Genomic DNA, 27,043 nt, shown 5'->3' with positions numbered 1-27,043 from the left:
GTCATAATAATGTCCATGTTGTGAGGACACAGTTTATTAACAATGTACATTTTGTAAGACAAACATTTTAAAATTGGTTACATTTTCTTAAATTGATAAAGAAATATATTTGTATGTGTTTATTTGACTGAATCTGTCAACAAACTTAGTGTAGCATGCATTGTATTAAATTTATTTGGTACTATTCACTACAATCTCCTGCTTGAGGTATTGCTCTGGTGTTCTGCCTCTTTGCTATATTTGACTGATGTTGCATGCTACATTTTAAGCAGTTTTATTTAGTGTAAAGCACACTGACTTTATTTAGTGTAAAGGACACTGAGGCCTGATATTTGCTAAAGATGCACTGAAATTCTTGTCTTGTGCTACAGCAGACACCCCAAACACACACACAGCACACAAAGATTCCACAAAGATTACAACAGATTTTCAGGTCACCTAATCAGGTGTTTTATTGAGAACAGAGTGGCAAGTTAGTGAATGTGGGGAGAGCCAAAAGCTCACCAAAAAAAGACAACTTTAAAAATGCTAATGTATAAAAACACAATGAGCGACCATACCAGTTCCACACGCGTGTGTGTGTGTATGTGTGTACACACATGCACTCAAAAACATAAACACTGTAATGCTTGGCCTCATATTTGGTTAAGGGTACAAACATCCAAAGTTTACATAGAAAAAAGACAGACTCATAGAAACCAGTCTTTCAGTTTCACACACACACATTCTACAAACAAGGGTGTCTGTGAGCACTAGACGTTCTGCAGTAGGCAGACATCTGTGTGTACATGTGTGTCAGAGGTCAAACAGCACATAGGTGGGGCCCGGGCCAACAGGTGGACCATGTCAGCAGTATGTAAAAAAAAGAAGAGTATATGTACAGTATAGACTTTTACAGGTCAGAGAGTGTAACGTTGTGTATGGATTGGGATGAGCTGGATATGAGGACACACCTGCTGCTGCAGGATACTTCCCAGCCAAGGCGGCATCTCACACAAATACACACACACACACACCACCATCGGAAAGGAGGATTTAGTCAGAGTCTGACAAACATGCCCTGGTGGTGTATGTGTGTGTGTCTGTGTCTGTGTTTTTGTGCTTGTGCTCCCTTAAGGCTAAGTAGTGTCTCTTTCATTTGATATCCAATTTGAAATGAAACTCGTCCAACAATTACAAAAATAATAAAATAAAATAAAATAACACTAACTAACATGCATTCAAATATCCAAATCCAGAATCTATCCAATCAGAGTGATAACACATCTTAAAAAAGTTTGGGTTTCCTGTAGCATTCAATAACGGTACAGGCAGGTACAGACTTTTGCTATACAATATTGATGACCTAGAGATATGCCCAATGAGATCTCTTGACAATTGCTGATAGTTGATATGTCACAAGAAGACCAAAAGGAACCATGAAGCTGCATCAAGATGCCTTGTGAGTGTATGTGTTTGTGTGCATGCAGTTCTGTGTGTGTGACCTGAGCCCGTGGAGATGTATCTTATGAGCTTAAATTAAAGAACAATGTGTATTTACAGATAAACTTTATTTTACAGCTAATACAGCCCCTTTACCCACTACAAATAGAATATTCACCATTCCCCCACGACCCATGATATATTGTTATTGATTATTATCATCATTATTATTAATACTATTACTATGGATAGCTAATTGTCTTTGTACAATGCAGAGGATGCGTTCAATCCTCTTGTTTCTGAGTGTCACTGACCAGTTTTATAAACATTCCTGGACCTATGTAAACGTTCTTTAAGCTTCTGTCTTGATACAAAAGGCCAGGTTCACTAACACCCACCCACCAGCAGAGGGAGACATTGTATATGTGTGTTTATATGTCTGAAAGAGGAAAAGAATGAGAGATTCAGAGAGAGAGAGAAAGAAACACAGTAGAGATTGTTCGAGATGGCGGTTAGTGTGAAGTTGACCTGCACGCGTGGTCAGGGAAAGGTAAGTCTGCCAGAGCTCACCACACTGACCCGCTGACCCACACTCACGTCTCCGTTCCTTAAGTCTCTCATAGCACCAGAGGATTGGAAGGCACCACTTGACCTTTCACCTCAACTGATCTCCTCATGTGCTCTAGACACTGCTCAGCTGTCTGTGTTTCTGTCGTATTGCCATGTTTTTTATTGTCTACTTTCATGCGATAACAAAAAAATAATGTTTTAAAAATAGTCATTCAAGATTGACCAACTCTAGACACTCAGCTACTCAAAGATACTCCTAGATTTCAACTGTCCCTATCAATCCCAACCCACCCTCCTTTCAATTTGATTTAGATTTCTATTTGTTCACTTGTATTTGTCGATGGAAAATAATTCATCTCTATGGAGACAGAAACTCTTACGGGAGACAGAAACTCTTCTGGGGGACAGAGGCGAGAACAACAAGGGAGGTCAGACAAGGAGATGAGAGAAAAGACGAGGAGAGAAAAGCGTAGCTAAGTAAAAGACTTACAGAATAAATTACAGAACTTATTAGTCGTAATATGTAAACCTTTTCAGTTGATATGTGTGTGTGATGTGATGTGTAAGTTTGTGTGTGTGTGTGTTATGCGTAGAACTCCTCTTGTTTGTCAGGCTTGTGGTAGGTGACCGTGGCTTGCTTGGGCTCCTCCAGCGTGTAGCTGCCCTCGTCCTTCTTCTTCATGCGGTACACCAGGAGCATGACCAGGAAGGCAGCGAACAGGGCACCCACCACACCGCCCACGATCACCGCTACAGACACAGGGAGAGAGGAAACGGTCCAAATCACACACACACACCATCAACACCATCATGACAGAAGAGCCACTGACACCTCTGCATTGCAATACAACTGCTGATGGGAAGTCTATAGGCTATTATACTCGCTCCTACTATAGTCTATAGAATGTATAGAATGACCTCTACAGAGAGGGAGACCGAAAAATGAAAAAGGACCATATTGTGAGACTTGGTAAGTGGTAAAAATGTACCGATACCATCCATGCGTACACTGGAATGCTCGATAGCTAGCACGCTCATCAACTTGCATTGACGTCTGGAATTAAATGCAAGTGCAAGAGCACACCAACTAGCTAGCGGTCCAGTTCCAATTCAGGAACACTCGAAATTGTATGTTACTGGCCACAAAGTAGAGCCCTTGGAGTTCAGACGGAGACAAGTTAGCATTTTTCTCAGAAAGCAGCGTCTATGTGGCCACAGAAGCATGTTTGGAAAGGCATCTGGACAGGGTTCTGAAATGGCTTGCAGAGATTGTTGCAAGGATTTCAAATGGAACTGCCCCAAAGGTCTTGTTCCCTACTGGAGAAAAGGGGGGGTGTTGGGAGGGTGGGGGGCCAGGGCCGGGGAGTGCCTGGAAGGAAGGGGTAAACAGGGCTTCATTATGGGCACTGTAATTACTGCAGAACAGCTTATTAAGAAAACGGTCCTCCTTTAGCTGTCTTTTTTTAAACAAAAGGGCATTCAACTGCTCACACACACACACACACACACACACACACACACACACAGTCTTTACATAGTTTTACTCTGTACTACTGGTTTAGTTGGTCTAATTTAACAGATCGAACTGTACTGGTCTTTCAGAAGGTTGCAAATCTAATAGTACTGCAGCAGACAAATACAGGGATACTAACAGGAGCTTTTTAACTTTCTACAAACTCAATAAGCACACCATAGGCACGGTCTAATGTGACTACAAATCATCTCAGATTTCTCCTCTTTACCTATTACCAGGAAATCAGCAAAGACCACTGCAAAGAGCCCACCAACCAATACAGCTGAGGAGACATATCAGATGAGAGAGAGAGAGACTGAGAGTGAGGAATGGAAGGAGAGTCAGTGAGCAGAGTCAGATGGCATTCCATTCCATGACAGTAGAGGAGTTAGAGAGAGATTTTCCTTGAAAGGAAATTTAGATGTAAACAATCATGTGATGTTTGCATTTGCTGTATATAGTGTTTACTTTTTGACATTAAGATCCCTGGGGCTGTGTTTAGCTGTTCAACATGCTGAGGAGCATGCCTCTCCTGATATAAAAGTCACTGGAAAATATCTAGACTAGAATAACCCATCTACTATTATAGTATTATAGTGTAACAAAGCAAAGAACAGGCTATAGTCATACCTGTACTTACAGTACAGTGCACTTGTAAAGATGGGCAAGAAAGTGTATTGTCTGTCTTAAGTGAAACCCTTATCTTGTCATTTGAAGTGCAAAAGTACAGAAGTACACACTTCAAAAGACTATGGAGGGAAAGAAAGAATCCAAGGCACTCTTCTTTTACAAATCTATTCATTCATATCTAATATATTCCCTGTATTATATATATATATATAAATTATAAAGCCTTTATTTCAATGGATATTTGATAATTGAATTTTTAAAAACATGTAGTATATATGTGAAACAAAGCCTTCTTGAGTGTCAAAACTTCAAAAGCAAACAGTCTTATATCACCATCATGGATAAAGCATTCTGTAACATAGAGTAGTCTTATATCACCATCATGGATAAAGCATTCTGTAACATACAGTAGTCTTATAACACCATCATGGATAATCTGTACCTTTTCTCAGAAGAAAAGATCTGGTGTTTCAGACCACCGGAGGCTAAAACCACCTACTGACCGTTTCCACTACGTCCAGCCCTGAGCCTATCAGGAGAGTAACCTAATGCCTGGCAATTAGTGTGCATGTGCATGGGCCTTCCCGTCAGTGCAGTCATTATGCTTGGACATGGTGAGGTCATCTAAGAAGTGCAGAAATGTGGCTACCACCCAAGAGTCCCAAAAGTTTTAACATCAAGTCCAGCAAAATGTCTTTAAAATGTAATAGTTCATGAGTGGTTTTGATGCACGGATGACTGATGAAAATGTACAGCTATATGGAAAAAGGAATGATGAAATTAAACGACAAGATCCCCTTTTGAGGTAGACATTCTTGTCCTGACAGTCACTCTTTCAAAAAGCTGTAATTCTTTCTGTTACTGCACCCAGCATCACCCTCAACGTTGTGCAACACATACTGCAGATTTGTTTACTGTATTTTGATACGAGATTAGTTAAGGGTGTCTGAAAAGATGGGCTGTTATATGAATATTCACCTATGAGGACTTCTTTCCGCTCCAGGATGTTCTTTTGTGGGAGCTGAGCGGCCGAGCTGCCCACCGTGTCCACTGTGTTGCCCGACAGGTCAGCCTCGGCCCCCTGCTCTGGCACACTTCTGTCAGTTCCCAGGTCGTTGTCCTGGCGACTGTTGTTGTCACGAATCTCAAAGTCGTCACTGGGTCCCACCGCCACTTCATTATTCACCTCTTTGTCAGATGCCTGCGTCTGAGGAAAGATAACAGGTGTGTATTTGTGTGTGTGTGTGTGTGTGTGTGTGTGTGTGTGTGTGTGTGTGTGTGTGTGTGTGTGTGTGAGAGAGAGAGGGAAAAAGAAAGACAAACCCCAGAACAGAGATCTAAATCAGATAAACAGTCTACTGACCCCAAGTGTCCCTGACCCTTGCCTTTTCTTCCTATTCCTCCTGAGCCTCTATACTTTCATCTTTATCTCTGTGACATATTGGATATATTTACAATCCAACTGATCTGAAAGATGTCAATGATAGACTTTACAACCATCTAGTAATCAGGTTTATAATGATGGCCCTTCTAAAAAAAATGCACAAATGAGCAAACAGCGCAAATATCCCTGTCATCTGTTGCCAATGTAAAAACAAGCTGGAATCAAGTTCATAATTGTGTGTGTGTGTTTGTGTGTGTGTGTGTGTGTGTGTGTGTGTGTGTGTGTGTGTGTGTGTGTGTGTGTTTGTACCTGTGGAGGTGAGCTGGAAGCTGGCACTGTGTGTGTGTTTACCTGAGTTGTGAAAGTGGTTTGGATGATTGTGGTACTTTCAGTGGTGGCTGGCAGAGGGGGTGTGGTTTCTTCCTCCTCCTCATCCTCCTCCTCCTCCTCTATTTCTTCATCGTCGGCAGCTTCTTGTGTCGGGGTGGTGGGCTCGGTGGTGACTGGTGGGAACGTGCTTGTGTCATTGTACGAGGGCGTGTCCTCCTCCGTGGGAAGGTTCTCCGTCGTGGTGTCCCTGTCCCAGGGGATTGTTGGGAAGGGTTGCCTGGGCTCATCCGTGAGGAAAATCTCCTCCTCTTCCTCAGCGGTGCTGAATTCCTCTGGGCCACCAGAGGGGGCTAACACATCAGGAGCAGGAGGTGGAGCTGGACTTGTGGTTACCATAGGAATGGAGGAGGCCCACGGGGAAATTGTTGTCCTCTCTCTCTCCCTCTGCTTCTCTTTCTCTCGCTCTGCGACCCTCCCCCTTTCTCTTTCCCTCTCTTGCTCCCTGTCCCTTTCTTTCTCCTTCTCTCTTTCTCGCTCTTTAACCCTCTCTCTCTCCTTCTCTCTCTCCCTGGCCCTCTCTCGTTCCCTCTCTTGCTCTCTCTCCCTCTCTTTCTCCCTTTCTCGCTCCCTCTCTCTCTCCCTCTCTCTCTCCCGCTCTCTCTCTCTCTCCATCTTCTTTCTCTCTCTCTCCTGCAGTAGCTCCTGCTCTCTCGCCCTCTCCTCCTCCTCTTGCCTCTTGGTGTCCTCCTCCTCTGTGAAGTTCTCCTCTGCACCACTGGCTCTGTCGGTAGCAGGGGAGGGGGATGGGGTGCCGCTGGGCTCAGGTGCTGGGGGGGCAGAGGGGGCATTGCCCGTTGCCTGGGTGGTGGAGAGAGGAAGGGGCTCGGGAGTGGTGAAGGACGCACCCAGCCTCGTCGGGTTCACCTCCATATCAGGATCGACTGAGAACGAGATGGCGACAAAACAGGGGAGCCGGGAGTGAGACAGGCAGGCAGGGAGAGAGAGTGGACAAAAAAGACACAAGACCACAAGACCATGCCCCAACACCTGATTTGTCTGTTTAGCCCCACTGAGACACACTCATGGATGCAGCACTGGGGCACACAGGACTATGTTATCCACCTAAAGTGCTGTGGAATGCACTTTATCGGCATACAGTAACACTGAGGCATTCCAGACACACTGTTCCCCACAACATGTTTTCAATTACCTCAGCTTTGATGTGGTTTGTGTGTGTGTGCGTTCCATGGCCACATGTTACTAAATGCCAACACAGTTGCACAGTAAGTCATTCATATTTGGACTTATCAAACTTTTTTAACCAGCATAAACGTATCAAAACAAAACAATGTAGCATAGAAAAACACACAAACTTATGATATGTAGAATTTGCACGTATAGATAGAACACAAATAACTATATTCAAATATGTGAATATTGTGTGACACACAGGGGAACAGACTTTAAATAAGACACAGCACATACACAAAGACAGACGATCCACACCCAGATTCCTTCTGATTAACTGATCTTATTTACACTAATCAGATTACTACAGATCAGATGATCACACACACACACACACACACACACACACACACACACACACACACACACACACACACACACTTAAGACAACAACCCAAATAACAGAGCAGAGAGCAATTCATAATGTTAGGTACATTGTGAGTATGTAGGGGCCACATGTGAGAGAACATGGAGTCCAGGCTAATGTTTGCTCAGTAACCTATGTGTGCTGGGGTGGGGAGTGGATGTATGTGCATCCATGAGTCCTGCTGGTATAAGAAGTGACAGCTGTTGTCTTAAAATCTGCAGTGTAGATTCCTGGTACAACCACCAGCTGGTCTTTCTCTCTCTTTCACACACACACACACACACACACACACACACACACACACACACACACACACACACACTCGGTCAGTCACACAGACTCACAGCCTGAGCCAGAGCCGGAGAAGAGATCCTCGTCGTCATAGAACTCGTCCGTTGACCCCTCGTCATCTACCAGGCGACGTTGCTGAGCCTGGGAGAGAGAGAGAAAGACAAAGTCTAAGCCCTTTCATACTCTGAACTCAATTTGCCTCATGTGATTGAGAGAGAGCAAGAGAGAAAGATGGAGCGAGAGAACAGGAAACAGCAGGAGAGGGATATAGACACAGCAGAAGAACTAGAGGGGGTCGTATTTGTGAGAAGAGGAGAAAGTGGGTGAGGTTTTTTCATGGTCAGGATAGTTGTTATGGGAAACCAAAAGTTACCCACCACCCCCACCCACCCGAGCAACCAAGCCAACTAAGACAACAATCTAGGAATTACATAACAAGTAAAAGACGTCAAATAGGACTGTTACAAATGTCAAGTAAATATCTAACAATTTGCCAACATTTTAAATTTAAAATAAGATTAAACATATATCAAGGTGATTATATATTTTAATTTGATTTAAATTTAACCACACATTTAATGGTTATGTTCAGTGAGTGTTAAACATTTGAGTAGCTTGAACTACTCTAAATGGACTACAGTTTAAAAATTATTTTTGATTTGGTAAAATTTCAATAGCCATTGTGAGTGTCTTTTTTTAGACAAATATACCGTGAGTGAGGGATAATGACAGATCCAAAGAAGTACACGACAGGACCCCTACTTTGCTTTTTTAACACCTTCCAATCTTCTGAGAAAGGCTTTTGGAACCTGGCAGCAGGGATTTAGTCCCATTCAGCCGCAAGAGCATTAGTGCAGTTAGTCACTGATGTTGGGTGATAAGACCTGGCTCACAGTCAACATCCATCCTAATGGCGCTCAATGGGGTTGAGGCTCCATGAGGACTGGTTTTGTTCTTCTGCACCAAGCTCTAGGAGCCAATTCTTTAAAGAGCTCTCTTTGTGCACAGAAATATCATCCTACTGAAATAGAAAAGAGAAACCACCACACTGTTGCCACAGAGTTGGAAGCACACAACTGTCTAAAATATTACTGTATGTTCTACCAGAAAGTTTTCCCTTAACTGTAACTAAGGTGAAGAACATCCCCAAACCCTTATTCCTCCTCCACCACACTATAAAGTCAGCATTATACATTCAGGAAGTAACTGCTCTGTTGCAATCAGGCAAATTTCAAATTTTCCATCACACTGTGAGGCCAGAAGTGTGAGGCCAGACAAGCCGTCTGCTCCAGTGTGTTCTAGGGTCCTGATGGAGTGCGTCACATCAGCCCAAACAGGGCTCTGAGTCCTGATGGAGTGCTTTACATCAGCCCAAACAGGGCTTTGAGTCCTGATGGAGTGCTTTACATCAGCCCAAACAGGGCTCTGAGTCCAATGGAGTGCTACATCAGCCCAAACAGGGCTTTGAGTCCTGATGGAGTGCTTTACATCAGCCCAAACAGGGCTCTGAGCCCAATGGAGTGCTTTACATCAGCCCAAACAGGGCTCTGAGTCCAATGGAGTGCTTTACATCAGCCCAAACAGGGCTCTTGAGTTCTGATGGAGTGCTTTACATCAGCCCAAACAGGGCTCTTGAGTTCTGATGGAGTGCTTTACATCAGCCCAAACAGGGCTCTGCTCTGCATTGCATGTGGTAGTCTTGGCCTTGTGTGCCACTGCTCAGCCTTGTCCCAAAGACCCCAGTGCAGTATTACAACAGAGACACACTATGAGCACTTCTGCACTTTGCAATCCCATTCTGTGAGCTTGTGTGATCTGCCACTCCATGGCTGATCTACTGTTGATCCTCAACATTAACATCAAATCTAGCAGGGCAGAAATTTGCTAGACTGATTTACTGAAACAATGAAACATTCCATGATGGCACCTCTTTAAGTCTATTCAGTATGAGCTTTAGTATGACGATTGACTAAACCATTAATCAGAGGAGTTTACAAGGCAGTGCGCTTTTATTTTTATCCTTCTGTCAGCAGAGAATTTGTCTTAGGAATTCTGACCAACTGATTAGAAAGCATATCAAACCATCAATTATGAAGCCACTAGTAGGCAGAAACCAAAATTACATACTTTGACTCAAAATGTATACTTGCATACATACATATAGATATATTGAAGCTGGGCAAAAAAACAATGTGTGTTATAAACATTTCTGACACAGTCACCCAGTTAATTCCAGGCCTACAAAGAAATATACAGACATTCATTGCCATTATCAGTTTCAAACAAACATTGGTCTACCCTTTAAGGTGTGGTCCTTGACCCTAGTTTAAGATGGTTGATATCTGTGCTGACCTGACAATCAAATACGCCCCTCCCTTCAGAGCTCCTAAAGTAAACTTTAATTGGCTGCAGTTGTGTTCAAATCACTTTGTTTATTTGTCATTCACAACACCAGAACTGTGTATAAACACCAATGTGTTATAGTGCAAGCACTGGGCAGAGTTGAAGGACCGTGAGAATCCATTTTACTATATTCTGTTCATGTACATTTTCATTGGCTGAGACTTGCTTCCGCTTCATCTAGGTGTAAAAGCAATCTGTAAATAGAATACAAATTCAGGACTCAAGGCTAGGATAAGAAGAATAATTCATTTTGAGTTGATCTGTTCTATAACTCATCCAAGTCCACTGTGGTGATCTGGATGAAAATCCTATGTATATCCTTTGTCATGTTTATTTTTGTAAGGATTAAAGTGCTGTTGACATTCTACAGTCTACAGAGTCATTAATATTAGACATTTCACTAGCCTGCCTGATGCAGTGCAGGTCTTCTGTCTTGTGCAATGAATGTTAAATATGCCTAAATGCATAGTGTGAGCAACATTTCATGAGATCTGGAATCTATGACTAATGTTAGTATTTCAGAACTCGGGCCTCTATTGAGACATTTTCATGTTCTGCCAGAAAGGCTGAAGGCTTGTTTTTGTTTTTGCATTACAATTTACAATTGCACAATGGTGATACACATTTTAATGTTTAACATGCCTCCAAGTTATTTTGGTTTTGTGCACAATCCTCTGAATTTCTAAATAAAATGTGCCGTTTCATTTGAAAGGATCTTTTGCCAATGAACATGATATTAGCAAATAAGAAGGGAGTGTAGTTTGCATCCATTGACATTTCACATAACAGTTCAATTAGTCTGCTGCTATTGGATGTATTATCAGTTGTAATGATCTATATAGATACAGGTATCAAAGTCATTTTGACTATCCTATTGCGTGAGGCAAACACTGTGAACAAATTACTCTTTCGTGAGTCTGCTTTGCAGTAAATTTTAGTGTACAACTACAAACATGTTCATATGGTGACTGACTAGGCTTTAGTATCAAAGTGTATATACAACTTTAATACACAATATACAACAATACAAAAAAGCGACTACTGCACATTTTTGACATCCTATGAGTGACATTCAAATGAGTTGACGGCCATTATTTTCAAAATTAAGAAACCACTGCAAATTTGAATAAGACCATCAACTCATTCGAATGTCACTCCGCAACCTTGAGATGAAATCAGAAAAATGTGCAGTGGTTCTTATTGTTTTCCAGAGCTGGGGCGCGTTTCCCAAAACCACAGTTGCTAACTAAGTTAGCAACTTTGTTGGTTGCAATGCAATTTCCCATTACTAACCAACTAAGTTACAGGTTAGCAACTATGGTTTTGGGAAACGCACCCCAGTATGTGATGAGATATACTAATGTAGTAGGAGATGGACTGCTGTAGCTGTGACAAGACAGAGCATCCATATCTAATCACTCTCATAGGGCTGCACCCATGACCTTCAGCCAGCTCTTTTCTGTACTTGAACAAATAATGGGGGAAAAAGTTATTTTGCATCACGATAACATAACCTTTTTCACTGAGTTTATTTACCAGCAGCACGTGCTGTGATAGAATTCGATTTCTCTAGGCTACTGTATTTGCCATATTAGGCCTACAGTTTAAGAGTCTCCTACACAATCTGCACACATGCTGGCTCATAATGTTCATTCTGACTGAATAACTGCAGCAGGATCAGGAATGTTATTTCAGCAGAAAATCAGTTGTAAATAAAATAATCCTCATAAGGGTCTATAACTCCTCCAAGCCATTTAACATTTTTGTACAAAAATATACACAAAAACACACAAAATATGTCTGAGCACTGTTTTACTGCTCTGTAGTATCTTATTGATAGTAGTTTCATGCTATTGTGTATGTGTGGACAGCTGTTTCTTAGCGACAATCCTTAATCCCAACAAGCAATCCCACAATCCTCTGAGATTAAGAGCATGTCACAGACACATATGGGCAACAGGACTGGACAGAGACGTAGACTGGTGTCCCTGCTGTTTGATCTAGCCTATTGACCTTGTTAATGGGAAATCCAAAGCATGCTGGGTAATATTTTCAGCATTTCCCCCTTGATCAGCTGTTTCTCTTTGTTGTACTCTACCTCACTTGTAATTCCCTTTGGACATAAGACTCATCCAAATGAATACATAGAGCAGATGTAGAGACTGAGAAATATCAACAGCCTTGTGTGCATGTGTGGGTATGCTGCTGTGTAGGGATGCCTGTGTGTGTGTGTGTGTGTGTGTGTGTGTGTGTGTGTGTGTGTGTGTGTGCATGTGTAGGTATGCCGCTGTGTAGGCATGCCTGTGTGTGTGTGTGTGTGTGTGTGTAGGTATGCTGCTGTAGGCATGCCTGTGTGAGTGTGTGTGTGTGTGCGGATGTGTGTCAGTGCTCACTGTGTTTGAGGGGTGCTTACTGAGAGTCTAGTGTCATAATCTGAGTGTGTGCCAAACTACACTACACTATTTTAATCATTTCCATTCTGTATAGCCTGCAGTGTTTCTGCCCCCCTAGCTAGCTCAGACCCTAGACATGTCACTGCTAGCCCAGACCCTAGAGATGTCACTGCTGGCACCTTTGATAATTGGAAACTTCCCATCCATAACTATCAGAATCATCACCCTCGCAAGGTGCTGTTCTCAAGACATCATGAAAATATGTGGGAAAACAGTGAGACATAGCAGATGAAAGCAATATAAGCAAACAATTGTCTGCAAATATCCGGTACAAATTTGCACCGCATCAGATAAGAAAGCCAAAGTCCGTGCTGTTTTGATTTGACACACCCAGTAAATGGAGAGATAAAACTAAAGTGGGAACAAAACCACGGTAATTACTGCTGCTGAAGGCTGGCGTGGATAATATGGCCCCGTCATAATCTCATATCCTATCATTTCATTTGCAACTGCCAGCTTTTATTAGTTACAGCACATTTTAGATATCAAATGTTTAGTGATATAAACCTAGCATGTGACAGTTTATGAAGGCATTGTTATGTGGTGGTGCAGTAAAGTGGTGGCACAACATATTAGCTTGTCATGTTCCCCTTAGCTGTTACTAAGTCTGGTGTGGGACATTAGTCCACAGTGGAAACAGCATGCACGTGAAAGGTGCATCCGTCTCTCACCCCCCCAGTGGAAATGACTCAGAGTGCCAGTGGTGGGCTTCCTCTTATTCATCTTTATTGCCTTGTTATGCACAGTGTGTTTGCGCTCTTAAACATAAAAACTATTAGGATTTTATTCATGCAAGATATTCTTTACGCAACCTCTTCATGAGAACTGCATGGTGATTAAACAACCAATATAGAAACATATTGAGAATCAGCGCTTTCATACCCAATTACTTCAACATGATCCTCGCAATGGGAGCCATGAGTCCATTTAATAACAGTACAAATATTGCAAATGCCAATTTTAGTATTTCAAATAGATTTTGGAAGCCATTAACACAAACCAACAAAAAAGTAAGTTAGAGGACAAAATGACATGTCGTTTTTACAGTTGCAAATCATTCTGATTATGTTAAATAAGATAAACCTTTATGGAGGAAACAATGGCAATACAATAGCAGTGACATGGGTAAGCGCATAGGAATTTGTGGATACAAGCCTGAGCACTATACAAATGTGCTGTTAAGTTGCAGTCTTGGAGTAATGCCAGAGTGCCATGTCCATGGAGTGTAAAGGGTTTTGTGTTAAATAAGTCCCATATGCATCTGTTTGTGTATATTGTCTTGATCATGCACACTAGCATGCAATATTAAGTGTTTAGTCTAGTGAAAATAAGCATGTGAGATATGTGAGTGCAATAAGAGTGTGTTTTCTGAAGGCTGACCTGATTAATGGGCTCATGGGCCCTGTGTGTGTGTGTGTGTGTGTGTGTGTGTGTGTGTGTGTGTGTGTGTGTGTGTGAATGGAGTCTCTCTCCCTCCCTCACGGCTGCCTCTCCGGGGCTTTATGAGGTGTCTGGCGTTTCTAAGAAACTTTTCAGAGTCGCTAAAAAATGCAACATGAACAGAGGGTTGGGACACTGCCTTTGTGCATGTGAGTGCCTGCGTGAGCTTCTGAGCTTTGATTTGCATGTTTATAAATGTGTGCACTTGTTGAAAATACATTGCGTGTGTGACAGTGGCATCTAAAGTGAGTAAACAGGGAGAATGTCTATGTGGATTACGGGCCCTGAACATTAAATCCCATTTCACTTCACCCTGCCAATGGTGCCACTTCACATCAAAGCTACTTCAATTTGTACACTAATAAAAATACATTTCTGTACAGAGCTTGTCAGGCAGCGGACCTGGAACATCAAACATGCAGAGGAACCCCCTTTTTAGTTTGTTGTGGTTTTACTTTGCAGTTGGTGACTTTGCATTCAGTAAAATGAAAATATATTAGAAAATGGCTGTGTACTGGGCTCCCATGAATCACCTATTTCCTTTCAACAATGAATAGAAAATGGAATAATTTGTGGAAGGAATACAAAACTCATTGTTCAGCTCAAGCAAATATTCCACCTGGAATGGAATGGAATATTAGCGAGGCCCTGTCATAATCCATAGCTCACAAGAAGTAACACGCTGAAGCCTGGATGGAAAACTTCCTCAGGGAAATTAAGTTGGTGAAGAGAAAAGTGATGGGGTCAGTTACTTTGGTCAGGTTGGACCCTACTGCCCTGTTGCAGTGGTGGAACACTGTGTTCTAACAGGGTGAGACATAAAAATGAAGCTTTTCATTTTTTATGAGACTGGTCCCAGTGTGGTCCCAATATCCCCAGACACATCAGTGTGAAGTCAGCGGTAATAATATCAGAAGTCTGCCCCTGACTGCCCCAACGCTTTATTTCACAACCACAGACTATTCCCAAATTGGCCTGGACTCCACCAGTTTGCTTATGTGTCTGCTCATCTCCCCAACACACCCGACAGGCTATGACCACAGTGTCAGACAATGGCTGCTGCCAGTTCACCCTTGTGCGTGATACTGGTAGTGGTGAGATGAGATCTCAACAGTGTCGGGTATATAAATGCATGGAAATTAGCAAGGAAACAAGTTTAATCTAAATGTGATTTCTTCATTAACACAACTACATTTGAAGAGCAGAACACTTCATACAGTTCCATACATAGTCTTTAAACCCAGTTGGACTCCAGCTGAACACATACAATTACATGTCTCGTCTCTTGGACAGACAGGCTTAATTATTTATCATTTGATGACTGCTAGCCTAAACTGGTGTTTTCCTCTTTCAGGGTACACTGTCTGCTAGTGGCCAAAAGTAGATAGATAGATAGATAGATACTTTATTGATCCCCAAGGGGAAATTCAGGAAATTCAGGAAGTCAATAGTGGCTTAAAAACCATTAATAAAAATGTTCAATATAACAAATGGAAAAGAGACCAGCCGATAGCATTTTAGCCGATACATACAGTTTATGTAAATATCAGTGTAGTTATTCTTAGACACTTGTCTGCATCAGCACAATATGACAGGATGTTGCTGCAGTGCATATTTGGCCCAGTGGTGTGAAGCCATAGTTCTGTATTTCATTAGTGTATCTTGGCACTGACAACTGGAAAAAGGTGGTCTATTCACACATACTTCCTCAGTGGGACACAGAGCTCATGGCACAAACATGTTGGCCTTTGTCTTCTACAGTGTTAGGGCCCTTCAGACTATGTTGTGAAAGTTTTTAATTGAAACCATTCATGATTGCTTCTTATTCATGATTTTCACTATATGCACATGCCTTTTAACCACACAAATATCCATAGTCAACAGATGTGCAGTGGAGGGATTCCAAGCTTGGTTAAAGAAACAAAGGCTAGTTATTTTAGCATAACATCATTTTGATGCCTCATTGTTTTCATTGTGAGAGTACAATAAATCACCAACAGATTATTTTTCATGCCTGTTTTTAGTCAACTTTACCAAAGGTGCCAATAATTCTGGAGGGTACTGTATGTGCAAGTATTAGCATGGCCTTGATGAACTGGGTACCTCCTTAGCGCTAAATGGGTGCCCAGATCAAAAGTTTTCAAAAAAATTGTAATTATCCCCAAATCGTTCACCCTAGGTCAGTGGCCTGGGTGGGGAACAACAGCTTCGTGAACACCTTCCCCTTTGCATGATTGGTCATTATAACACCACTAAAACAGCAAATCCAGTGGCAGCTTTAGACAGAAATCAGACTAGAATCCGAACAAACACTTTATTTAATGTGTTCTTAAATCCTGTGTTTTTACACCACTTACACATGCTAGTGCTAATGGTTACTGTAATTTGGAGTGACACTCATACGCCCCTCTCTCAATTAGAGTTCAATCAAACACTTCCAGTCTGCGATGAATGGAATAAATTGTGGTTTGGCAGAGCCAGGCTAGGAGATCCCTGCACTACTGTATCTAGTCAATTATTCAGACTCCTCCCTACAGGAAGTCCTCGAGACAGAGGAGACCCCCACCCTGTCACATACGAACAGAGACAATCTCAAACATCAGTGGGGCTAAATATATCAGCCCTCCATTTAACCCCATACTGACATGGATACAGATGTGTGTGTGTGTGTGTGTGTGTGTGTGTGTGTGTGTGTGTGTGTGTGCGTGTGTGTGTGTGTGTGTGCGTGCATGCTTGAAAGCGTGCGTGTGAGCGCACAAGAACTTTGACATTTCACCACACAGAAAATTTCCGGAGATTTCAAATGGCTCCACCCTGGATATCACAGCGCATTCCCAAACTCTAAACGATCACACTCACACACTATCACACACACACATACACACAAGAGCAACTGAAACAAACAAACAAGTAGCAGCACACACACACACACACACACACACACACACACACACACACACACACACACACACACACACACACACACACACACACACACACATCTAACTCAACTGTGGGAGGAGAAGACTACTAGGCACACATACAGCAAGTTAGCTGTTTAGATGTGTATCTCAAAGTAGTACTCAAATCCCAGAATCCTTTGTAGTCTGTCAGATCTTCATGCGCTCTCTCTCCCTTACACACACACACACACACACACACACACACACACACATACACACACACACACACACACACACACACACACATACACACACACACACACACACACACACACACACACACACACACACACACACAAACATACATACACACACACACACATACACACACACACACACACACACACACACACACACACACACAGAAACATACATACACACACATACACATACACATACAGAAACACACACACACACAATCCCACAAAAATCCCTTTCCCCTTCCGTTCCCTCTCTACTTCCTGCTTTGCCCCTCTGCTCCCCTCCCCCAACAGACTTGTGGGGCAGAATTTTAATTAGCTCTGTGAGTGCTGGAGACAGAGAATGGAGGGATAGAGAAAATAAGAGTGAGAGAAAACAAGAGGGAAAGGAATGATGACAGCAGCTTTAGTTGTCATGGATACAGAGAGCAGGCCTATCCCAAATCTAAGCATCGCTCGCTTTCTTGTCTCTCTCTCTCTCTCTCTCTCCTTCTCTCTCTCCCATTCATCCCTCTCTCCATGGCTGCTCATTTCATTCTCCTTTCCACCTCCAGCCAACCCCATCCTGCAGCCTTTCTATCTCAATATAGGTGTGTGTGTGTGTGTGTGTGTGTGTGAGTGTGTGAGTGCATAAATAAATCAGTGAAGCACATTTGCCCTGCATCATATGCAAGAGTGAAGTGTTATTAGCACGATTTGACCTTTGGCTGGGTCATTGTGGAGGCTATAACAAACAGCGCGCACTAAGCAGGGACATCTGCTCGGGTGACTCTTAAGTTCACTGGGAATAGAGAACAGAATGTGCCACCTTCACAAAACAAATCAGACGCCAGGCACAGCGCTAGACCACAATAGTGTCATGAACCCTTACAAAACATTCTTCTGACATCAATCTGACACTATAGAAAACACTCAAATTGAAAGATGGCTATATTATGAAACAATGTTTTGGGCATTGTCTTCTTCAGAAAGACAGCATTCTCATCATCTAGTGAGCCATCATGCCCTTTTTGTCACAGCCCTTTCCATGGAGCACCCTCACATTACCGGTCAGTGGCACTATAATAAGAGAGCGTTTTCTAGACTATACACCTCACTTCCAGACAGTCTTCATTGAACATGATCATTATGAAGCACTATCTGGAACTCTATACCCACTTCTATGTTTTCAAAATTGATTGCCACAGAGACACGGGAGTACAGCTGTGTTGTTCTAAACAACAGTGGTCAAGCATTCCACGAGTAACTCAATCTTGGACTTCTGGAGTCTATAATCATCCTTCTTCAGTACTGTGAGCTATGCCAACGCATGGAGTGGACTGGTAGAATGTTCACATTAGATTTGCATTCATTCATTTAACTGACGCTTTCATCCAAAGAGAACTATCTTCTATAGGAGCAAAACAAGTCAAGACAAGAGTCAACTTAAGTCAAGGGATGTAGATGGAGGAGACACAGGACAGGGCAGAGGGTCATACTGTAGATGTGTGTGTACACTGGATTAAGGCCAAATGTCTAACATTGCTGTTTAAGGGCACTGGGGGTTTGTTATTGCTGTTATTCAGCAGTGTGTCAGCAGCACATAGATCACAGCTTTAGCTATGCATTTAAAAGCCTAATCTGCTGTAGGAGGCTGTGACTAATGTGGTGTGGGCTGTGCAAAGCACCCCTACTACTCAACATTATTCAAGATATCCATGACTAGACTGATCTGAATAACACAGTGAACCTCCTTACATAACCATGGGAGTTGTGTTTTGCAGATGGTCTTCCATGGGACATCACGTACCAGCGTAACACTAGTTCAGGTACTGACAGTTCTGGGTGTGTTTTCAGCTCAATTCTGTGAGAAGTTCTGCAAAAACACTGCGAGACACTTGACTCTGCTTAGTCTGGGTAAGTTTACTGTGGGTCTGTTTAAACCTTATTTTGACTGCTTTAATTTGGAATGTGCTGGAACATCCTCAAGGCTAGGACGCTAGCAGATATAGCCATACACAGATATGTGTTGTGGCCTCTGCCCTGTATAAGCACCCCCACACACACCCACACATCCACCCACCCCCCACACACACACACCCTGATGTTGTGTGTTTCCATTGTCTTGTCCATTCTTCCATTCCTCAGAAATAACAGCAAAGTACTTCTTCAGTCCAGAAAATGTTGACATGTAATGAATGATTCAATGTTGTCTATTTCCCTACCATACGTAAGGTGCTGCTACATTTACTCTAGAAGCATCATGACAATGCTATTGCAAAAGGCATAATGATCTAATGGCATTTAGCTTGCAACAAAGTCTGGAAAAGCGAAATAATGAATCCTCTTTAATTGGTAACTGTTGGTATTCCCTGTCCCTCAACCTAAACAAAATATTGTACTGGGCACAGGGTAATGCAAGACGAAGCGTTCAGCCCCAAAAAATACTTTTTTCTCTAACACAATGAAAAGTGTTTGAACCAGAAACAAATATATAGGCCAGAAATAAAGGCCAGTTCCTTTTCATCAACACATCTCCAGTGAGTGTTAGGTTCCTCATTGGTAGTTTTACAGGATATCATTCCATCAGCCCTTGTGAATGATACATTTACTACTACCTAACAAAAGTTTAACATGATTCCTCTTGAATTTAGGACAAGATGACTAACGTATTACTGTTTGCATTGAGCAAATTCAAAGTGGTCATAAAGTCTGAATATGTGTCCATTCCTCGATTCATCCTTTCAGACTACTGGTATTTTGATAAAGGTCTCTCTCTCTCTCTCTCTCTTTCTGTTTGACTCTCTCGGTTTATCTGGACTGCATAGACCTGAATGATTCGTACAATTGATTGGATAGCCTAATCTTTATACAAGTAGGCAAATGTTCATACTGTTTAAAATAATCCATTTGGTAGTATTTCCCATGTTTGCTGAGCAAAAGTTTTGTGTGAAATGAATAAAGGACTGGCCCATATGGACACCTATCCAAAATTTAAGTTGAGTTGAGATTGGTGATTGAACCAAATAAAAGTCCAGGATATTAACTGAGTTTTCACTGTATTATTCATTAACAAGTTTATTGTTCCTTTTCAACTAATATTGCAATATAATAATCTTCAAGAGAATGTAGAAGTATCATGCATCATCTTCTACATAAACCAAACCATATCTACTGTAATACTCTGCGGAGATGTCTAACTAAGTACAGGGAAATTTAAAGGAATGGAGTTAACCTCATCTCTATGTTGTAAGGTGGGAGTTAGTTTCCATAGACTATCTAAAGATAAGATACTCCATCATAGATCCCACAATGAAGAAATTTGCAGTGTTTCGGCGACAGAAGGAACAGCACAATAGTAAAAAAGCACATAGTATGAGTAAAAAAGACATATTAATAAAGGTAAGTACAGGCTAAACAGACAGTGGTGTATTTATCATTAGTGGTGTTGCATGAGTGAAATTGTCAGTCTTGGTGTGTGCAACTGGAGAGAGTAGGCACTTTCCCCTGCAGGAACTTGGGGCTCCTCCCAGGAGACACCAAATATTTACAGGAACGACCCCCAAATGGGACCTTTCAGCCACTCTGTTTCCATTGTGGTGTAAGAGCTACCGCACCTACTTGGTGCAGCTTTTGCTCCAAGCACCACAAAATATGTTTTCCAGCAGTAGCATCAACATTACATTACCTTACATGTACAGGTAGGACTACCCCGATGTCTATTCAGCAGTTGAATTTTGCAATAAAGTAGCCAACGCAGTTGTAATTACTTGATAAATGACACTACTGTTGACTAATAATAAGCTGTATGTTTGCTTACACATTGTATAATACCGCAGTGACCTTAACCGCAACATGCTAACTCCCCTAATTCCCTTGCACTGTAAGGTCAGATGCAAATATTCTGGCTGTTTTTATGGTGCTGTTTTTTGTTTTCCCACTAATGTCTTGTTTAAGCAAAAAGCGTCAACCACCCAACAGTTTCAGGGCCGCATAGATCTCCCCTGCAAATGGCCTTGAAAGAGGTCCTACGGGGGTGGTTCCTGTTCCTGATCAGAACATGCAGAAGGTGCCATGGCTCGCAAGCAGCAGGAAGAAAACACAATGCAGTATCTCCTTGGCACTGATAGGAACAAATAATAGATTTAGTTCTGGTATCATCTTCCGATTCATTTTGTGTATTGTACAGTCATGTGAAGGTCAGATAAACCTATTTGTATCCTTCACTATGCCGTAGGTAGTTCTGTAGTCTTGGACTACAAAACTACAAAAAGTAAGTAAGTTGTATGAGTCTTAAAAACATGCAACTTCACATTATACCATTTAATTTCCGATTCCAAGTCAACAGAGCATATTTAAAAGTGGTAAAATTTCATAAAAAAACTGATAAGGGGAAACAGAAAGCATTGAAATGTTTTTGAAGGCTGTTCAGCTGTAAATGGGAAAATCTGTGCTGCATGGCTGAATTTGAGCTGTTGTCGAGTTTGAACTCCTTTAATTCACATCAGACTGCTTGTCTCCACTAGCCAAGATGTGTAAGTACAAGTGTCACAATTTAAACAGTGATCAGAGCACATCCACATCTGATTAACCTGGCAACCTTTATTCAGGGAGCGGCACAACTGATTATCTTTGGAAAGAAAATCAGTTCTGAGATCCAAGGTCATTATAATTTCCAAAAAAGGATAAATCCTTTGGTGAATTCAAATAAAAACAACAGTCTGCTACTGGTTTCTTGGCGTGGTTTCATTTACACACTTGGGAAAAGATAAACAAGAAACTGCCAGCTGAGACAACATGAGTTAAAACTTTTTTATGTTTGACTGAATAGATGCACCCGAGACTTCTAGTGAGCTGTGTGATGTAACACACAACGCATTGCAATGAGACACTGGAATCTTGGCTAATAGAAAACTCTGGTGTAAACTCGTCAACATGAAAGAGGTCAAGGCCTTTTTGTGGTACCAAATCAACAAGAATATGAATTGTCAAGATGGGCAAGGAAACAGGACAGAAATGAACAATGAAGCTTCTGATGTGTACATGTCCAAATATATTGTATAGTAGGCTACTTGTTATGTCAAATAAAATCACCTGATTAGATGTCGTCTGTGTTGACTGAAGCACTACATTGTTTCACCTTGTAGAATTGTAAAATCTCTTGATCTCAATTGACGTATCCATATTGTCTGCACAGCACAGATAAATGTCTATGATTCAAAAAATAAACAAGGGGTCCTTGAGACAGATGAAGCTTCTAATCTGATGTATTTGTTTTGACAGTGGACGTCAAAAAGAAACATCCGCCTCTGTTTGAGATCAAGGAGTCCACAACTTGAGATATGAACAACACAATGACTCCAGGGCAGGGCAGAGGGGTGGTAGAATCACAATCACATTAACCTTAGAGCTAGGATATAGGTTATAGCTATTGACTTGGGTTGGTGTTCCATCAAAGCAGAGAATGAATCGTTTTCTCTCATATATCTGGTAGTTTAATTGGCCTTGTAATTAGTATCTTATACCTATTTAAGTTTCTAGTCTGCAACACCAGCGCCCCATGCTCTGCTCTGTCAGCACCAATGGGAGTTTTATTAGAGTTCATTGTGTCTAAGGATCTAACAAACCGGAATCCCGACCTGGCAGAAAAAGACTTAAAGGAACCATATGTAAGATTGTGGCCAAAACTGGTACGGCAATCACTTTCAAAAATACTGTGTATCCCACCCCCTTTCGAGGTTGCCAACCCGGATGGCGAAACACTACTGACTTCGGGTGATTAGTAGATAGGTGGAGGGTGGGCATCAGGCCAAAACACAACATGACATGACAAAACACAACATCAACATCAGTTGAGGGCTGCAACTTCACTTTTAAATGACAATATCCTGGCGGACTACTGTTGTCAGTGATATAAGTATTTGAAATGAACATGATTTCTTCATGTCTAGTGAAATATCAGGGCCATTTTATGATTAATTGAAATATTTTTCTTACATACGGCTCCTTTAATTATGCTACTGTTTTAAGATCTCAATTATTTCAAAGTCCAGATACCGCAACAAATGTGCATAGAGAATATAGCCCACTCTATATTCTCTATGTAAAGAGCTCACTGCAAAACCTTGCTGTCCATGTTTTAAAACTATTAATTTGTTATTAATTTTGTTTACTTGCACATCAATTGAACATATAAGATCAAGTTATTTATGTGATAAACAAAAGATTTGTATATTTTATAAAAGTGTCCCTGAGGCATTGCAGTTCTTTGAGATAACACATCTTCTGATGTTCACTCTCATGTACACATTATATAGGTTAAGGTTGAAAATTGATTGTGTATAGGCTCATAGTGGCTCATATGAGATTGACTCAACTGGATTGTGGTATTCTTGGGCTCTCCTCCAGTGCATATGTTTATTTGGTCAGAATAACAACCTAGTAATTATTAAGGTATTTGAATATTAAAATATTACACTGACAGGAAACATTTATAGATATTTTTCACAATAATTCACAATCATTCAAATTGATGATGCAGTCTGTGTGAGTTCTTAAGGAAATTTACATCTGTTTGATAAGCCACAATGATTTCACATTCGGCTCCTTTAGACCTTGAACTGACTGCTTTAATCATGAATGTTTTGGAACACCCTTAAGGTCAGACAGAATGTCTAACATACTGCCCCAAAATTTTCAACAAATACCATGATCCTGCAGGTATTAGCCTATTCTGTGGTACATATACAGTGAGAGAGAGCTTACCATGCACGGACCTGTGTTAAAACATCTTCTCATTTATTCTGTAAGGTTTCCAATACTTTCTACAATTACAATACAATTTCACCGCATTTCTTTGTAACACTGTTATGAGGTTTAACTGTCTGGATCTACAAAACCCTAGGGATATGTAAAAATAGGTATAGAGGGGCTTGAATGCTTGGGTTATTTCTTCACTTCAGACCACAGCAATGCTTGCCTACCAACCAGGACTAGTATTGGTTTGGTAAAGGATTGGTTTATCACTGTCCCGCTGACAAGACACTCTTTATGTGGAGTGTTTGACGGTGTGGGAAATATCCCTTCCAAAAAAAATTGCACTTCCTGAGTTTGTTTATTTCTGGTCATACATTCCAAGTATGCACACACACTCTCTTTTACACACTCACGCACACACAGACACACACACGCTCTCGATTTCTCCCTCTCTCTCTTTTCTATGGTCGTCTTTGTGGACTGAGAGACAAAACACTGATTCATTTCTGCAGTAACTAGAGAGAACACGTTGCTTTTTTTACATGAAATGAAATTTCATACACACCCTCACGCTCCACATTCTGCCTGTTTTGCTCACACAGGAGAGCTCTAGGTTAAATATAGAGGGGTCTCTTAAACTCCTGCTTATTCTGAGAAACAACACAGACAAAAAGACCCCAGGATATCAACACAAGATAGAGACCTACGCAAAATGACTGACCCAATTCCCATCAGATGAATGTGTGTGTGTGTGTGTGTGTGTGTTTAGAGAATGCTGCAACTTATTCTTCTATAAACTTGTTCGAGGAAGTCTACAGTTGCCTTTTAAAGACACCCTCAATTTCCAAAGCTCTCCGCCCCTGTTGCAGCCTGCTAAACAAATGCCAGTGGAGGGACAAAAATAACAGGGTACTTCAACTGGCTCAGTCTATAAGCACTAACACAGTCATTTAAAGTGCTGTTGCATAAATATGCTTCTGATATATTTCAACAACTGGTAAAGCGCAAGACAATCTGCAGATATACTGGAACAGGGATTTATATCAGGGGTCAGAAAGAACACTGGGGGACTAGTGAAGAGATGCCCCTAACTGGTGGTCTTTCGCTTTGAAGCATGAACTGAGAATATTTCATCAGATTGTACTTGATTTGTGCGTCATACTTATACATGCGTGCAGAGGGCACACAGATAATCTGAGGGAATCCATATATTTATATTACAGGGAAATCCATAAGACATTATAAAGTAATACGATAGATAAATAAATATGGCAATATAGCTATATAGTAGCTTATCACATCTTTTACCTTCATCATGTCCTTTAGGTCAAATGATGAGACAATCTAAGTAAATCAAAGTAAATCTGCACTAGTTCCACTCTAGCTCAACTTTGTTTTAAAGATAGACCTACGGCTACTTTACAAAAGTAAGTATGTGTGTAAAATCTGTTTTAGTCTTTCACACCTGTTCATGCATTATGTTTTTGTTTTTTTCAAGTGTCCATGCCAGTACACTCTTCCCCTATCTACCCAAATGTATGGCAGTAGTAGTAACCCATATAAGGTTTGCTTGTCATTGCTGTGTAGCAGAATAATATTCTGAATTGTACTCAATTTCCCAGTAAAAGCGCTCCCCTCTTTTAAATTAGATGGAGGATAACCTAAGTAGATTAGGCTATCATATTTCCATGGAGGAACATCCAGCAATAGCAATAGCTTAACACCCAATGGATATTGATTACCTGAACACTAGCTTACTAGACATCTTTTTGTCAACTGCGTCATCGAATCTCCCGTAAGGTTTTAAAATATAGGCTATTATCTTAATTTCTCTACTGCCCAAACCCGTTCTCGCGAGAGCTGAAAGAGGCATGGTTCCGCTATCTTGCTTCACTAATCGGTTCACGATGTCGTCATCGACCCAGCCACCCCCTCCCACCCCTCCTTGGTCCCCGGCGGGGTTTAGCACCGCTGTGCCCCACCCCGGGCTTCTGCACCCTGTCTGCCCAGCCACCACCACTACGAACCAAACCCCACCTCCATGCTATGGCTGCGTGTGAGGAGCAGTCGTTAAGATAACCTACATTTTCCCTCAGCTATCCCCTGTGTCAGGTAGGCCCTTCTGCACGTGCGATTGTGATGGAGTAACCTGCTAGTTCTGACGAATGAGGAATATAGGCGTGAGCAGAGGACAGGAAAACAAAACCCAGTGATTGCATAATTAAACAGTAGCCTAGTCTAGTCTAATTAACTGCAACACGGCAATTAAGTTAGATCGCACGCGCTACCCAAACAGGCTGTCTCAGTCTCGCTGGGGGAGGGGAGAGAGGCGACAGTGGGTTCTTAACCCTCCCAAACACTAATACACACCCACACACCAGCACCCCAGCGGATTCTCTAATGCCGTTATCACCATAGCATATCCAGCTCTCATTCACACACTTACTATCTCACGCACACACACACACCACGCACACACACACCACACAAACACACACAGAGTGTCCGTATGCGCTCTGACTCGGTAACCCAAACCCAAGGTCCAGAGGACCAATTTCACGCACAGTCACATAACCTACAATCCGAAGAGGGCGTTAGGTTACCCCTTTTAGGCGACGGACTATGCAGGTCCGAGGTTTTCCTAGGAACAATAGAACACAATGGCCAGGAGTACTGCTCGGGCTTACCGATGCGGCATGCCCGTGGAGGAGAGCTAACGCCATCCAGCACACGAGCTTCATGATGCTGCAGCCTCGAGCCTCCTCCGCCCGGTCTTCGGTGAATGAAATAGGTTTTCCTTCAGTTTTAAATATCCTGGTTCAATGAGCGCGACCGTTCCTACATCCAGCTTCCCGTGATCTTGGTCGGTTTAATCCCGCTAAAGCTCATGCGCGGCTATTGAAACCCAAAGCGATCTGTGCGCGGCCTTCCCGTTTTTTTTCTGAAGGATACTAGTTCAGTCTACGAGACCTGCTAGATGCACAGTCGGCAGGCGCCAGACTGCACCCTCTCACTTGCTGCTTTCCTGCCTCGATTCTAGCCTACTAAACGCGTGCAGGATGGTGTGCGCCGACACTACTCTTGTGTATGCGGA

General features: G+C 41.9%; 1 protein-coding gene across 1 annotated transcript; it reads right to left on the bottom strand.

Annotated features, from left to right (window-relative positions):
- Positions 1-424: 424 nt before the first annotated feature.
- Positions 425-27,043, bottom strand: sdc3 (syndecan 3). The gene is made up of 6 exons (XM_048229181.1): positions 26,637-27,043; positions 7,809-7,896; positions 6,492-6,790; positions 5,871-6,398; positions 5,114-5,342; positions 425-2,742 (listed from the first exon to the last, which is right to left on the bottom strand). Exons 1-6 carry the CDS (start codon positions 26,688-26,690, stop codon positions 2,576-2,578), a joined length of 1,365 nt encoding a protein of 454 aa, XP_048085138.1. The 5' UTR covers positions 26,691-27,043; the 3' UTR covers positions 425-2,575.

This window comes from Alosa alosa, chromosome 20, assembly GCF_017589495.1.
Source record: "Alosa alosa isolate M-15738 ecotype Scorff River chromosome 20, AALO_Geno_1.1, whole genome shotgun sequence".
NCBI classification, from domain to species: domain Eukaryota; kingdom Metazoa; phylum Chordata; class Actinopteri; order Clupeiformes; family Clupeidae; genus Alosa; species Alosa alosa.
The sequence above is the reverse complement of the archived record's forward strand: the minus strand, read 5'-3'. Positions and strand labels throughout refer to the sequence as shown.